Genomic DNA, 17,272 nt, shown 5'->3' with positions numbered 1-17,272 from the left:
CAGACAGACAGACAGACAGACAGACAGACAGACAGACAGACAGACAGACAGACAGACAGACAGACAGACAGACAGACAGACAGACAGACAGGTGTTTATTGGTATACATCTATCTATCTATCTATCTATCTATCTATCTATCTATCTATCTATCTATCTATCTATCTATCTATCTATCTATCTATCTATCTATCTATCTATCTATCTATCTATTAATATATGGGATATGGATGTTATATCATGTGTCAAATACCTATTTTTTCCTAAATGTAAGCTTTATAAAGGAAATATGCCATTGATTATTTACAATGATTTAAACATGGGAGGATGAGGATAAATAGACAGACAGACAGACAGACAGACAGACAGACAGACAGATAGACAGATAGACAGATAGACAGATAGACAGATAGACAGATAGACAGATAGACAGATAGATAGATAGATAGATAGATAGATAGATAGATAGATAGATGGATAGATAGACAGATCATTTGAGTATATTAGCCCATATGTCTTTCTCGCTCCGCTCCACCAAACCAAACCAAACCAAACCAACAATAATCCATCAACATTTCTCCCTCTATAATAATATAAATTAACCCATTAAAACGTCCCCTCGGTAAAACAACTCAATCTGGACTCCCCTATTGGCCGGGACCGGGGGTCACGTGACCCGCGTGGCCGTTCGTCTATTTGACAGCAGTGGGGGGGCCGGGTGCCAGAGGGGGAGAGAGAGAGAGAGAGAGGAAAGAAAAATTAGTATTCTCCTTCCAGCCTCGCTATAAATCAATCATGGAGTCGTACGTGGTGAGCTGCAAATATGTGGAGCCGCAGTTCCCACCCTGCGAGGAGGATTACAGTAGTTTCACTGACCAGGGGGGTTATTACGACCCCCAGGACAGTGGCAATTATGTGGGGGGCTTCCAGCCACCCCAGCCCCCACCGCCCCCCTCATACACACCACAACAAACCGGCTTTCCACCTCTGCAGGGCCAACAACAACAACAACAACAACAACAACAACCACCACCACCAGAGCAACAACAACAAACATCAGCAGCACCGGCGGCGGCGGCTCCCGATCGGCGGCAGGATGGCGAGTATCCAGCCGGCCAAGGCGCGCCCTTCCCCGGCTACAGAGAGCCCGGCGCCTCGGCCTCGGCGGCGGTGATCAAGGAGCGTCTCCTCCAGCAGCAGCATCCCGGAGGAGGAGGTGGAGGGGGTGGAGGTGTAGGTGGAGGTGAGCCCGGGTGGTTGATGACCTGCAAGCCGGTCCAGGTCCAGAGGAAGGCGGCCTCCTACCACCACCACCTCCACGCCAAAGACAAGCCGCCCGTCGTCGTCTACCCGTGGATGAAGAAAGTGCACATCGCGCATGGTAAGGCTGTGAGACAGGGGCGTATAGGCAACCTTAGGGTGATCACTGGCACACTATGTGTGAGAGAGAGGGGTTTTATTTTAAAATGAAATATTCCACAAGGTTTAGTCAGTTAAATGAAGTCCCCTCACATCTACACATTACATCCAAATGACATCCTGCACATAATTCTACATTCATTCAAACTCCTATATCTCTGACTGTGGAGGGAGTCTGGGAGATATAGGTGGGCTATTTGAAAATAGCAGATCTACAAGCTCACAACGTGTGAGCTTGTAGATCTGCTGTTTTCAAAGTCCAATGATCATTACAACCTGATGTGAAAGAAAATATTTCTAAAGAAGAATAATAATAATAAAAAAGAAATGTTGATGTGTAGGCTTATAGCCTATTTTGATGTGGTGTCATCATTAAACTTAATGTTGATATGGCACAGCAGGCACACTGACTATCAAGAAAATACAAACATGGCACTTGCATGTCAAATAGGTTGCAGACCCCTGTTATAAGACAAGACACTCTCTGCAGACACACGCTGCACAGTACAGGCTAAACAACACATGACATGAATAAATACATCTGATTCTGAATCAGACGCGCACGGTGCACGGTAGGCTACTTGCATCGTGCACCGTGCGCGTCGGATTCAGAATAAGATTTATTTATGCATTTATTTATGTATTTATTATCTCACATCGCAGGTTTAACAGAAGTGGGTGATTTCTTTTATTGAATTTATTGTCTTTCTCACAAGATCCATCATTTTCAGTTTTCAGGGGGGGAAAAAGAAGAAGAATATAGATAGAAAGAATTAGGGTGAAAACGAAATCTCCCTGACCTGAGTTGGTCTTTCCCTCTATAATATACACAGCACAGAATCTATACACAAAACACAAACAGCAGATCATTATAAAGCTGCACAATGCATCACGTTGCGATGCAGTTCTGCACATTTTTTTAGGCGAATGTTCCTCCCAGAAAACCGATGCTATAGGGTTCAAGTGGTTAAATAAAACACAAATAATATTCATATTTTAATCATATTCAAGTATCCGCAACGGACGGTTAAAGACGACATTTCAAATGCTACCTCGTCTTTATTTTGGTCCCAGTTTTAGTCATTTGTGTCGCATCCCCCCTCCCCTTATGTTTGTCTCTTTGTCCATTTGTGTACAAGATGTTTTCTAGCTTGGGGAGTTATTTACGACCTTAGAGAGAGGAGAGTGTGAATTATACACCCTCATAAAGTTTTATGACTCTCTTTCTGTGTGTGTGTGTGTGTGTGTGTGTGTGTGTGTGTGTGTGTGTGTGTGTGTGTGTGTGTGTGTGTGTGTGTGTGTGTGTGTGTGTGTGTGTGTGTGTGTGTGTGTGTGTGTGTGCGGGTGTGTGCGTGTGTGCGTGCGTGCGTGCGTGCGTGCGTGCGTGTGTGTGTGTGCGGCGAGAAACAGAACAAAGAGATTCCAGATATCCTGATTTTTTTTTAAACTGAGAGTTATAATTATCTATTGGACTCTTTCCTAGACAAACCTGATTATATATTAAATGCTAATCATTCAACTTATTGGTGATATATATATATATATATATATATATATATATATATATATATATATTATTATTGTCATTATTATTATTATTATTATTATTATTATTATTATTATTATAGATTATATTATAGATTGTATTCATCACATAGGCTATGTGTGAAATGTTGAGCCTCCTCCTGTAATTAATATATAAATTATATTATAACATTTATTATGCAAGTTATAATGCAAGTAAGTTAATACAAGTTATAATAGCATACAAGTAATTAAGTTATAATACAAGTAAGGTACTAATAAGTAATTAATAAGCTGTTAAGTTAATTGTAGAACATTTAAATCATACCTGATAAATTATGCAAAAACAATAGGCCTATTATTATTATTATCATCATTATTATAGCTGCAGTAAGTGATATTTTGTTTCGAATATCTCTATATTGTGATAGTACTCATTACTATTGAGTGTTTGTTCAGTAACAGTGTTAAATAGCTCTATATTGTGATAGTAATCATTGCTATAGAGTGTTTGTTCAGTAACAGGAGTTATGTCTCTCCAACTCTTTAATAAACAAAAAATTAATGTTCAGGTCGGGAACTCAGGATACCAATTTGATCCAATAAGGAGAAATAACTCATACAGGATAAACAAGTGAATTTGGAAGTGATATAACGGGAAAAATGAATAAGAAAAAAAGACAATGGATACAAATTGAATTGGAAGGAACACTGATAAATTGAAGCTTGTAAATGGGTTATGTCTCCTGATTGAATTAAATTGGCAACCTACAACATTTATTTTCTGTTTATTAAAGAGCTGGAGAGATTGGGAGACTCCTCACCCCTGTTACTGAATATTGTTGTTGTTGTTGTTGTTGTTGTTGTTGTTGTTGTTGTTGTTATTATTATTATTATGCCGATTATTATCATTATTATTTTTATTGTTGTTGATTTGTGTTTCAGTGGATCCTTATTATACTTTTTTTAAAATATTATCATTATTGTTGTTGTCTTGTGTTTCAGTGAATCCTAACCACACGGGTCCGGAGCCTAAGCGCCTGCGCACAGCCTACACGCGGCAACAGGTGTTGGAGCTGGAGAAGGAGTTCCACTTCTCGCGCTACCTGACGCGCCGGCGCCGCCTGGAGGTGGCGCACGTGCTGTGTCTGTCCGAGCGGCAGGTCAAGGTGTGGTTCCAGAACCGACGCATGCGCTGGAAGAAAGACAACAAACTGCCAAACACCAAGGGACGGAACAAGAACAAGAAACCCACAGACAACAACAACAACAACAACAACAACAACAACAACAACAACAACAACAACAACAACAATAATAACAACAACAACAACAATAACAATAACAAGAAATAACAATGAAAAACAGCAACAAAAACAATAATACTAGTAACACCATGAAGGAAGTGGTTACATTTTAAAAAGTGACACGCACTTATCCCCATCAGCCCTGCCAAGCCAAAGTGTAGTAACTACGTTTTTGGACACTCACACACCCACTTATTTGTGTATCCCAAAGGTAAGATTAGCCTGAACAATTACCTCAAGAACAGATGTACATATTGTAATATCACTTGAATTCCGATATATCATTTGGCTGACCAGTTGAATCACTTTTAAAACAATTTTTCAGTGATTTTCTTCCCCGTAGTTACTGCACTTTGGCTTGGCAGGGCAGCAAGTGCATATGGGTCAGTAGTTCTGCCAAATATTGTATCCCTGTCATAATGTGTTCCCCCACTTTAATACATATGATATGGTCTATAGGTCTACCCCCCCCCTCACTACAGTGTAAGCTTGTATCAGCTTTTGTGCTGATATGCATTGTATTGTATTGAGGGAGGAGCACAATCTGACAGGGATACACAATTTGGCAATAATAGACGCATATGCATAGCCTACAACTACCAGAATGCAACAGGACTGTTATATTCTACAACTACCAGAATGCTACAGTAGGCTAATGGTATAGCCTACAACTACCAGAATGCAACGGTGCTGTTATAGCCCACAGAAACCAGAATGCAACAGCACCGTTATAGCCTACAACTACCAGAATGCAACAGCGATACAGACACCAAACTCTCTCTGTTGTACAAGTGAGGGGGGATATTTTTTATGATGTCATTTTATCATGTCACATTATTATGATGACATGTGGAGAAAACAGGGTTTTAATTTACAGGGTAATTAATTAGCCTACATTAATCAACAGGGTTTTTGTTTTTGCTTAATAATAATATTATAATTAAATGTAAATGTTATTTCCACAACTGGCGCTAAGCAACGTGTGTAGCCTTTCACCTCAGTGTTCCGGGGAAGAAAAAACACCAAATATTGTGTAATAATTATTTTTGCTCGGCGGACAAAATGTTAAAAATGACATTTTTACAATTAAGAGAGACAGGTCAGAGGTCAGAATAATATTCCAGAATGTAGCTTAGCTATAAATAAAATGGAACAAATTAGGAACGAGGATTTATCTGTTCACCAGCCAATGAAACGATCTCTGTATTTTAAGTTTAGGACAAGAGCCATATCATGTGTCAAAATTTCAAATACCTCTTCTTTATAAAGGAAAATATACCATTGATTATTTACAATGATTTAAACATGGGAGGATGAAGACAGACCGACCGACCGACAGAGAGACAGACAGACGGACGGACGGACGGACGGAGGGATAGATAGATAGATAGATAGATAGATAGATAGATAGATAGATAGATAGATAGATAGATAGATAGATAGATAGATAGATAGATAGATAGATGAATAAATGAGGTCTCTGCACTCAGGGTTACAGGGTCGGAAAAAAAGAAAAACCTTTTGAAAAATGTTTGTATTTTTTATTGGAGCACGAGCGTCTAAAACGTTCTGAACGATGTTTTTTATTATTATTTAGCTGCCAGGTTTATATGCTATTGTTGTTTATTGCGCCATATAGTACTTATTTTGTATTATTTAGAAACTTGCCTATTTTATATTCTTTGTAGTAATTATTATTATCTCTTTTGTATATGTGTCCTTCCTTTTTATAATAAACCGCACGTATAGAATTACGTTTCATATGTGGAAGATTTTGCGATAAAATATTTAGGTAGACAATAAAATTATAAATAATAGTATGGAAGTTGTATTATTTGATTATTTGCCTTGCCATCTCTCTCTCTCTCTCTCTCTCTCTCTCTCTCTCTCTCTCTCTCTCTCTCTCTCTCTCTCTCTCTCTCTCTCTCTCTCTCTCTCTCTCTCTCTCTCTCTCTCTCTCTCTCTCTCTCTCTCTCTCTCTCTCTCTCTCTCTCTCTCTCTCTCTCTCTCTCTCTCTCTCACACACACACACACACACACACACACACACACACACACACACACACACACACACACACACACACACACACACACGTTTTTAGACGATAGGCGATTTTATGAATGCTATTTTTAATAAAGTTTTTTTCACATTTTTTCACTAAATAAAAACTAAGCTATGATGATGACTAAAACTAAGACTAAATATATTGACAAATAAAACTAGACTAAAATGTCAGGGGCTAGTGGAGAAGAGATCAGGTTTTGAGCTCTGAAAATAGCCGATCTACAACTTACAAGCTCACAAGTTGTGAGTCACAACATTGTGTACTTGTAGATCGGCTATTTTCAGCATGCAACCGTGTAAAATCTGCCATTTACGATACCATCAAGGCCTGCCAAAAAAACATTTTTGTCACAAAATCATAGATTTAGACAACTAAAACTAAACTAAATGGCATTTTATTCAAAAGACTATACTACATCTAAATTTGCTGTCAAAATTAACACTGACACACACACACACACACACACACACACACACACACACACACACACACACACACACACACACACACACACACACACACACACACACACACACACACACACACACACACTGCACACACACACACACACACACACACACACACACACACACACACACACACACACACACACACACACACACACACACACACACACACACACACACACACACACACACACACACACACACACACACACACACACACACATTCAGAACAGCCACACACACACACACACACACACACACACACACACACACACACACACACACACACACACACATTCAGAGCTATACTCCGCGGCAGGCCGGTGTCGCTGCATGCATGGCTCAAACAGACATAGAGTGGCTCACATCTGTTCCTTCTGTTCCTCAGTGAGGTATACATCAAAGCTTAATGGAGACAAATGCTTGTAAGGCAGTAAAATGTTAGTCTGAGTGACGTCACAACGGGAAGACCACGTTCACTAAGACATGTGTGTCACTGGGAAGTTTACTTTAGTTTAGTTACAACTTACTTTGTGGATTTAGATTGTTATTAGAAAACATAAATCTACCACTTAAACCCTATGTTATACGGTACTTTGTCTTTTAAAAAGTAGCAGAACTACAAGCTCAAAAATGCATTGTGATTGTGAGCTTGTACATCTGAATATCTTTGAAGATTTTACACATTTTGGAGAAAACTTGTGAATTGGGACTTTCTGCATATAGGCTATTTTGGTACTTAATGAAGTATGAAATAAGTAGGCAATAACAATACATACCTTATGTCGACTTATATAGGCTTGTAACAGTCTCAGTCTCAGAGTATTTCTACATGGTATTACTAAACTTACTTCAGTAAAAAATAGATTAGGCTACTTCTTCCACCCCTGTACATTGTATTGAATATATCAGGGGTTCCCAAACTTTTTAGCTCGAGGCCCAAAAGAAAAATCTGAAGTCTCCCCTGGACCCAAACTAGTAAAAATAGATCTACAAGCTCACAACACCTTGCGATGTGAGCCATTGTGAGCTCGTAGATCAGCTATTTTAACTAGCCTACTTCTTAATACGTTTTGTATGAAAAAAAATATTTTTTAATATATTTAAAATAATTGTAAAAAGAAAATGTAGGAAATGGAAAAAACAATGATTATTTACTCGCACGCAACCCATAAAAACGGATTCGCGACCCAAAGGTGTGGGTCCTGACCATAGGTCCTGACCCACCGTTTGGGAAACAGGAATAATATGACACAACAGTCTGAAGAGTGACAGGACAGTGTACATGAAGAGTCAACCGTGTATCTATCAGTTTACTTCCATTCACACAAATGTTTTTACAACACATCACTACAACACACATGATCTGAGCCCGCCCCGCCCCCTGGCCCAAATGATGAAGAGAAGAAGATAATACTACATTAGGTAAGTCTCTGCAACGTTTTGACTCATTTTCCATAGAGAGAGAGAGGGGGGGATGTCATTTTTTGTAATTTTGTCAATAAGTTGCTGTAATTATAGTTAAAACAACTTAAAATTGTCACAATTTAACGTTTTTCGTGAACCCATATAAGGATGAAGGATGCTGTCTATTTGGGAAACATGCGGGTGGAACTGGAGAGTAACCAATAGCCTACATTTAGGCTACTGCAAGTCAAGTAAACATGTTCTTCCACCTTTGCCTGTTAGTTATAAGTAACAACAACTTCATAACATGCATTGCAAAATAAATAAATACACAAACGAACAAGACAAGCTCCAGACGATGAAACATAATGAATCAAATTAGGCCTATTTTATTTATGACTAAGTATCCAACACTCATGGATATGAGAGAATCCTTCAAATAGGCTAGCTATCCTTGTCGTTGACAGTGGTGGAAAGTTACTAAAAATATTCACTCAGGTAATGTAGGCTACTTAAGTACACTTTTGGGGCACTCCAAATTTCAATACTCTTACTTCTTCTCCACTACATCTCAGAGGCAAATATTGTTTTACCTCCACTACAATTAATTGAAAACTTTAGTTACTAGTTACTTTGTAGGCTTTGATTATTATTACAAAACTATACAATACATTTTTTTTTTTTAATTAAGGTTTTTATTCCTTTTTCAACAAATAAACATGACATAACATAACAGACAAAAACAAAAACATAACTAACTAAAGCAGGCAGGCATACCTAAGCTAATCGGACAACACCCCACACCCCTTTATTTATCAATTGTGATTATATGTCAATTGTGTCAATGATCAGTGCGGCAAACCCTTTATATATAGAAAGAAGTAGTCCCATACTAGATGGAACTTCCCTTTAACATTGTTTTTTTCTGGCAATCAAATATTCATAGGATGCGGTCTCCGTCATGAGTTGGGTCCAATCTGCTAGCCCTGGTGTACATGAGCTCTTCCAGTTTCTTAATATCAACCGAGCTGCAGTAATGAGCAACTATACAATACATTAACCACTTCATCCCTATATACTTTGGCTATTTGAAAATAGCAGATCTACAAGCCCACAACGCCTGGCAAAGTGACACCAATTGTGAGCGATCTGTTATTTTCAAAAGATTGTTATACAATTTGAAAACTTGTGAAATGGGACATAGGCCTATATTGCATAATGAGTACTTATACCTTTGGTACTTTAAGTATATTTTGATGCCGATACTTTTTTACTTTTACTCAAGTGAATTTTGAATAGCAGACTTTTACTTGTAATAGAGTATTTTACAATGTTGTAGGCCCATTGATACTTTCACTTAAGCAAAACATTTGAGTACTTTTTCCAGCACTGCAAATGTCGCTGATTAGTGTACAATTGTAATTACATAATTTGTTGGTTGACTCAAAAACAGCACTGTACCCCCTGATTATATTTGATTAGGCTAGTTTAGGATTTCCAGATTAGATAACTAACAGGCTGCTATTTATTTATGTTCTTTAACTCCTGTATAACTGCAATGCATCAAGGTCACTGCACACATGAAATCCACACTTAATTGCTCAATTTGTAACTTTGATGATAGTGTACAAATGTTACCAAATGAGTCCATTTGGTTAGTTGGTGCATTTGTAACTGAGGAATGTGTGTGTGTGTGTGTGTGTGTGTGTGTGTGTGTGTGTGTGTGTGTGTGTGTGTGTGTGTGTGTGTGTGTGTGTGTGTGTGTGTGTGTGTGTGTGTGTGTGTGTGTGTGTGTGTGCCTGTGTGTGTGTGTGTGTGTGCGCGCGCGCGCGTGTGCTTGTGTGTGTGTGTCTCAGTGGTGGAGTTTCAATACTGCGATATAAAAAGAAAAGTAAAAGTCCAGAATTCAAAATGCACTTGAGTAAAAGTACAAAAGTATTGGCATCAAAATCTACTTAAAGTACCAAAAGTAAAAGTACTCATTATGCAGAAAGTCCCATTTAAAGTTTTTCAAATGTATAAAAATATTTTGAAAATAGCAGATCTACAAGCTCACAATGCGTGGCATCGCGACGCATTGTGAGCTTGTAGATCTGCTATTTTCAAATGGCCGAAATTGGGCTTAATGTGGTTAATGTATGTTTTGTAATAATAATCTAAATCTACAAAGTAACTAGTAACTAAAGTTTTCAATAGTGGAGTAGGCTTAAATATTTGTCTCTGAGATGTAGTGGAACAGAAGTAAAAGTATAGAAAATTGGAAACACTCCAGTAAAGTAAAAGTACCTCCAAATTGTACTTAAGTGCAGTACTTGAGTAAATGTACTTAGTTAGCCTACTGTGTGTGTGTGTGTGTGTGTGTGTGTGTGTGTGTGTGTGTGTGTGTGTGTGTGTGTGTGTGTGTGTGTGTGTGTGTGTGTGTGTGTGTGTGTGTGTGTGTGTGTGTGTGTGTGTGTGTGTGTGTGTGAGGGGGGTGGGGGGGGGGGGGGGTTAATTAAGGACATCCGGTTGAGACTTGGTTTGGTCTGAAACCGTCGGAACAGACGCAGCAGTTGGTTTGTCTGACAGTGACGGATTCGAACCCACAACCTATCCATCACGCGCAGTTGTCCACACACACAGCTGCTGCTCAATCCACACATGATTGGTCCAAAGGTTTACCCTCTATTAACATCCACGAGGAGGTTTTATTTTTCATATAATTGATGTAACTGCTTATTTATTCATTTATTTAATTGAGTCAAAACTATAAACATTAATGTTGCTGGTCTGAATGTAAAGCACAACAGGACAGGTTATTGCAATGGAACGCCACTGACCTCGTGTGGTAGCAAGCGGTATAGCAACATGACAGACCAAATGAATCCAGCAGCAACACTGAGGATGTTACTGTAAACCAGTGGTGGAAAAATAACTCAAATGTTTTACTTAAGTAAAAGTATCAAATCTGCAATGTAGAAGTACTCTGTTACAAGTAAAAGCCCCGGAATTCAAAATGTGAAGTACAAAAGTATTGGCATCAAAATGTACTACTTAAAGTACCAAAAGTAAAAGTAGCCTACTAAAATGTTTGAAAATAGAAGATCTACAAGCTCACAACGCGTCGCGATGCGACGCGTTGTGAGCTTCTAGATCTGCTATTTTCAAATAGCTAGCATTACATAGGTATAAAATAGGGCAAAAGTGGTTAATGTATGTTTTCAAATAAGTGTAGTGGAGCAAAAGTAAAAGTCTATGCAATTGGAAATACTCCTCAAAATTGTACAGTACTTGAGTACTTGAAAAATTAGTCTCATTGGGATTTATGCTCCTGATTAAACAAAATATAACATTAAAGGCACATATAATAGTAATATTTACTTAATAGTAATTACTTAATAAAATAATCAGAAACTAACAGCAGTAGGCTAGATCAGTGGTTCTCAGCGAAAGAGGCAACATTTTTGAATATAGCCGATCTACAAGCTCACAACACCTCTCAAGTAACGCGTGTGCGTGTGTGCGCGTGTGCGTACGTGTGCTTGTGTGTGTGTGTGTGTGCGCGGCGTGCGCCCCCAGGCCTCAGACAAGCTCAAGGTACATGGTAATGTCTCATCACCTCTAATTGCCCCCATGCACAGACCGACAGACAGACAGACAGACAGACAGACAGACAGACAGACAGACAGACAGACAGACAGACAGACAGACAGACAGACAGACAGACAGACAGACAGAGACTGGATCCTCAGCTTAAAACACATGTATTTGGGAAAATACTTCATGCTTGACGTGATATATTTAGTAAATACTTCACCAAACAAAGGAATCATGTGGCACACCGAAATTAAACTTCAAACATAAAATCACGGGGAAAAAAAGATATTTACTTAACACTATAGCTTTAGGGGAAAATGTAGGCCTATATACTTAAGATGAATAGAATACAAATCTTAATGCTTAAAAAATCTTAAAAGACAAGACAAGACAAGACAAGACAAGACAAGACAAGACAAGACAAGACAAGACAAGACAAGACAAGACAACGCTGAAGAGAACCCTGGACGGCCAAAGGAAACAACACAGGGAAGGATCATAAGGGCAGACAAGTGTAACAAGTGCACAGTGGACAAGATCAAATCTTTAAAAAAGCCATTAATAAAACTATGTCCATGCTGATAATGTGATATTAACGCAATACTAATACACATGAGTAGAAGAGTATTGATAATAAATAAAACACAATAGGGCTGTGATGTTCAAACCATCTACCTTGAAAACATTATAGGCACCGCCTTTTAACATTAAAACCTAGTTTGAGACAGACATGAGGTCTCTCTCTCTCTCTCTCTCTCTCTCTCTCTCTTTCTCTCTCTCTCTCTCTCTCTCTTTCTCCTCTCTCTCTCTCTCTCTCTGTAGGGTCAAGGCAGATGACCTCTGACCCTAGAGCCTGGTTCAGCCCGAGGTTTCTTCCAGTTCAAGGTTCAATGTTCACCAGTTAGTTTTTAGCCAGGGAGAGATGGGGGGACAGGGGATCATGAAAAATGTTCGTTGACGCCCTTTTTTCATTGACGAAAACTACATAAAAATTAAGAGAAAACTAGATGATGACTAAAACTATGACTAAATATACTGACAATTTCGTTAACAAATAAAAACCAGACCAGGGGTCTTCAACAGGGGGTCCGGGACCTCCAGGGGGTCCTCAGAGTTACTACAGGGGGTCCGCCAAATCTTTGTGTGATATATTATTTTTTTCCTTAACTTGAACCCTAGCATCCCTATTCTGAAGAGAACTTTTGCCAAAGATAGCAGATCTACAAGCTCACAACGCCTCGCGCGTGTGAGCTTGTAGATCGGCTATTTTTGGCAAAGAGTTATAGGTGTAGAGGGGAAAAAAGAGCAGCAAAAGTTTATCTGAAACACAATTTTATACAATATAGAGGGGGTCCCTGCTTCATCTCTCTCTCAGCTAGGGGGTCCTTGGCCTGAAAACGTTGAAGACCCCTGAACTAGACTAAATGTTTGGTAGGGACTACTGGAGAAGAGATCCAGTAGAACTGGATCCTGGACATGATGCTAGTATGTCACAGGGACGCTCCCCCCCCAATCCAACCCTTGATGCTGAGTGCCAAGCAGGGAGAAATTGTTTTTTTTTCTTGTCTTTAGTTTGACTCGGCGGGCGGGGGATTGAACCCCTGACCTTCCAGGGGTCTCAGGCTGGACACTCAGTCTAAACCACTGTTTCCCAAACAGTGGGTTGGGAGTCTCGGGACCAACGGTGGGTAAAAAAATAAAAAAGGTTTTTCAAAATAATTCCAATTAAAAATATATTTTAAAAATCCATTAATTAGAGGAGAAAAAAATACTTTTAAGAAGTAGTGAAAATAGCAGATCTACAAGCTCATAGTTATAACTGCCATGTAGCCCCAGTGCTTTTTAGCTTTTTGACCACCATGCATAAAACGGCCTAATTTGATGCCCAATGCAGTATACAGTACATGTGTCTAAATGGTTTCCTTTTTGGAGAACTGATGCTCACTTTCTAAAAAACTCAAGGTTCCAAAATGTCTTTTTGAGGCTCAGAATAGCATTTTTTACTGTGCTCCTTTTTTTTTGTGTTTACTGTGTCGCATCGCAACGTGTTGTGAGCTTGTGGATCAGCTATTTTCACTTAGCTTAATTGGTTCCAGACGAATCTGCCATTGATTGCAAAAAAAAAAACCCTTGGCAGATTAGGTCTGGCCCCTCTCAATAGAGATTTTATTTCTCTCCCTCCGAAGTTGTGAAGGACCAATCAGGGCCCAGTATGCAAATATGGGGCGGGTTTATCACCAGAGGCATTTTTTTTATTTACTCCTCGGAAATGCAGGTTCCACACAGAGATTCCAGACTAATATCTACGCAGTGATATTAGTCTGGCCATGCCAGGCTAACTTTCACTAGTTTGGGTCCCGGGGAGACATCATCAAATGTCTCTTTTTGGTCTCAAGCTACAGTAAAAGGTTTGGGAACCACTGGTCTAAACCACCAGACTTCTCTGCTCCATAGCACTCTAAAACAGGGGTCTTCAACGTTTTTTTTAGTGGTTAAGGTAAAATAAAAAATCCTATCACACAAAGATTTGGCGGACCCCCTGTAGTAACTCTGAGGACCCCCTAGGGGTCCCGGACCCCCTGTTGAAGACCCCTGCTCTAAAACACAGTCAGATCCTTGGTTTACTCCACTGTCACCATGAAAGGTTCTCTCATATATACCTTTCCACCAGCCAGGCAACCACTCTCTACAACAGGGGTCTCCAACGTTTTTCAGTCCAAGGACCCCTTAGCAGAGAGAGAGAGAGAGAGAGAGAGAGAGAGAGAGAGAGAGAGAGAGAGAGAGAGAGAGAGAGAGAGAGAGAGAGATGAAGAGGGGACCCCCACTACATATTGTAATGAATACAATTGTATTACAGATTAAAAAATGTCCTTGATTTCATAGACAGCTTCGTTGACTATCATCAGCGTTGTGTAAATCAATGTGTTTTGTTTATTGTCTCCGCCAGGCCGTAAGGCATGGCGAGAGAGTATGTTTTACCCCCTGTCCGTGTGTCCGTCCGTCCGTGTGTCCGTCCGTCCGTCCGTCCGTCTGTCACCAGCTAATCTCTGGCACCGTTGGCCCGGTCGCTGCGAAACTGTGCACACACACTCCCTGGATGCCAATTCAGAACATTTGCCCCAAATTTTTCACATGGGCCTGTTATAGCGCCACCAGGAGGCCGATTTGTGCAAAACCAATTTCTTTATATTACTCCTACAGATTTTATCCAAAGGTCATGCAAATCGGTATACAGTATCTCTATAGTCATGTGATCAACACGGATGTGTCCGATTTCCCATATTCCATCCTCATTGGCTAAGGCTGGCTTCCAAAGTTTGCAGGATTGCTCCGTTTTCAACTAAATGCCTCAAATTATGCACTCAGCTTGTGATTTCCGTGAAATTTTACACGCACATTCCCTCTAGGCTGAGGAAGAAATGCCACCCCTTTCACATTGGCCTGTTATAGCGCCACCAGCAGGTCTAATTTAGCTAAACACATTTTTGGAACAAAATGCCTCAAATCATGAATGCAGTCTCCGATTGTCGTGAAAGGCCTAAGAAGAAACGGGCACCCTTTTCACAATGGCCTATTATAGCGCCACCAGGAGGCCACAATAACCTACCTGACCTGGCGGAGACCTGTGCTCCGAGGAGCACTTTTTCTAGTTTCACCATTGTAACCACTTAGACCCTAAATACTAAGTCAATTTGACCTGTGGCTCTGTACATGGTTTGCTCTTTTTTCCTTCTACAATCTACACCAAACCTCTTGGCTGAAAATAGCAGATCTACAAGCTCACAACGCCTCACGCTGCGAGGCGTTGTGAGCTGGTATATCTATGCTATTTTCGGCTAATGTTCCTCTCAGAATAGGGATGCTATGAAGTGGTTGATGTAAAAAAACAAAAGAAAATCCAATCGCACAAAGATTTGGCGGCCCCCTAGTAACTCTGAGGACCCCCTAAGTTCTTTTTTTTCACAAACATACTCAACAGTGGAAGAAGTACTCAGATATTTTACATAAGTAAAAGTAGCAATACCACAATATAAAAATACTCTGTTACAAGTAAAAGGCCTGTGTTCAAAAATATTACTTGAGTAAAAGTACAAAAGTATTGGCATCAAAATATACTTAAAGTACCAAAAGTATTTTCACTTAGCTTAATTGGTTCCAGACGAATCTGCCATTGATTGCAAAAAAAAAAACCCTTGGCAGATTAGGTCTGGCCCCTCTCAATAGAGATTTTATTTCTCTCCCTCCGAAGTTGTGAAGGACCAATCAGGGCCCAGTATGCAAATATGGGGCGGGTTTATCACCAGAGGCATTTTTTTTATTTACTCCTCGGAAATGCAGGTTCCACACAGAGATTCCAGACTAATATCTACGCAGTGATATTAGTCTGGCCATGCCAGGCTAACTTTCACTAGTTTGGGTCCCGGGGAGACATCATCAAATGTCTCTTTTTGGTCTCAAGCTACAGTAAAAGGTTTGGGAACCACTGGTCTAAACCACCAGACTTCTCTGCTCCATAGCACTCTAAAACAGGGGTCTTCAACGTTTTTTTTAGTGGTTAAGGTAAAATAAAAAATCCTATCACACAAAGATTTGGCGGACCCCCTGTAGTAACTCTGAGGACCCCCTAGGGGTCCCGGACCCCCTGTTGAAGACCCCTGCTCTAAAACACAGTCAGATCCTTGGTTTACTCCACTGTCACCATGAAAGGTTCTCTCATATATACCTTTCCACCAGCCAGGCAACCACTCTCTACAACAGGGGTCTCCAACGTTTTTCAGTCCAAGGACCCCTTAGCAGAGAGAGAGAGAGAGAGAGAGAGAGAGAGAGAGAGAGAGAGAGAGAGAGAGAGAGAGAGAGAGAGAGATGAAGAGGGGACCCCCACTACATATTGTAATGAATACAATTGTATTACAGATTAAAAAATGTCCTTGATTTCATAGACAGCTTCGTTGACTATCATCAGCGTTGTGTAAATCAATGTGTTTTGTTTATTGTCTCCGCCAGGCCGTAAGGCATGGCGAGAGAGTATGTTTTACCCCCTGTCCGTGTGTCCGTCCGTCCGTGTGTCCGTCCGTCCGTCCGTCCGTCTGTCACCAGCTAATCTCTGGCACCGTTGGCCCGGTCGCTGCGAAACTGTGCACACACACTCCCTGGATGCCAATTCAGAACATTTGCCCCAAATTTTTCACATGGGCCTGTTATAGCGCCACCAGGAGGCCGATTTGTGCAAAACCAATTTCTTTATATTACTCCTACAGATTTTATCCAAAGGTCATGCAAATCGGTATACAGTATCTCTATAGTCATGTGATCAACACGGATGTGTCCGATTTCCCATATTCCATCCTCATTGGCTAAGGCTGGCTTCCAAAGTTTGCAGGATTGCTCCGTTTTCAACTAAATGCCTCAAATTATGCACTCAGCTTGTGATTTCCGTGAAATTTTACACGCACATTCCCTCTAGGCTGAGGAAGAAATGCCACCCCTTTCACATTGGCCTGTTATA

At 40.2% G+C, this 17,272-nt stretch overlaps 1 protein-coding gene across 1 annotated transcript; it reads left to right on the top strand.

Annotated features, from left to right (window-relative positions):
- Window positions 1–780: 780 nt before the first annotated feature.
- On the top strand, window positions 781–4,683 carry LOC308100860 (homeobox protein Hox-D4b-like). Its single transcript, XM_080450011.1, has 2 exons — window positions 781–1,381; window positions 3,949–4,683. Exons 1-2 carry the CDS (start codon window positions 796–798, stop codon window positions 4,296–4,298), a joined length of 936 nt encoding a protein of 311 aa, XP_080306137.1. The 5' UTR covers window positions 781–795; the 3' UTR covers window positions 4,299–4,683.
- Window positions 4,684–17,272: the final 12,589 nt, after the last annotated feature.

The sequence above is a fragment of the Gymnoscopelus braueri genome (assembly GCF_963280865.1).
Source record: "Gymnoscopelus braueri genome assembly, chromosome: 14".
Taxonomy (NCBI): Eukaryota; Metazoa; Chordata; class Actinopteri; order Myctophiformes; family Myctophidae; genus Gymnoscopelus; species Gymnoscopelus braueri.
This window is presented reverse-complemented; position numbering and strand designations above follow the sequence as displayed.

Bases quoted from the DNA above. Each gene is read 5' to 3' on its own strand.
- LOC308100860 (XM_080450011.1), top strand. From the start codon at position 796: ATGGAGTCGTACGTGGTGAGCTGCAAATATGTGGAGCCGCAGTTCCCA. The intron at 1,382-3,948 runs GTAAGGCTGTGA...CTTGTGTTTCAG, and splicing joins GAAAGTGCACATCGCGCATG to TGAATCCTAACCACACGGGT.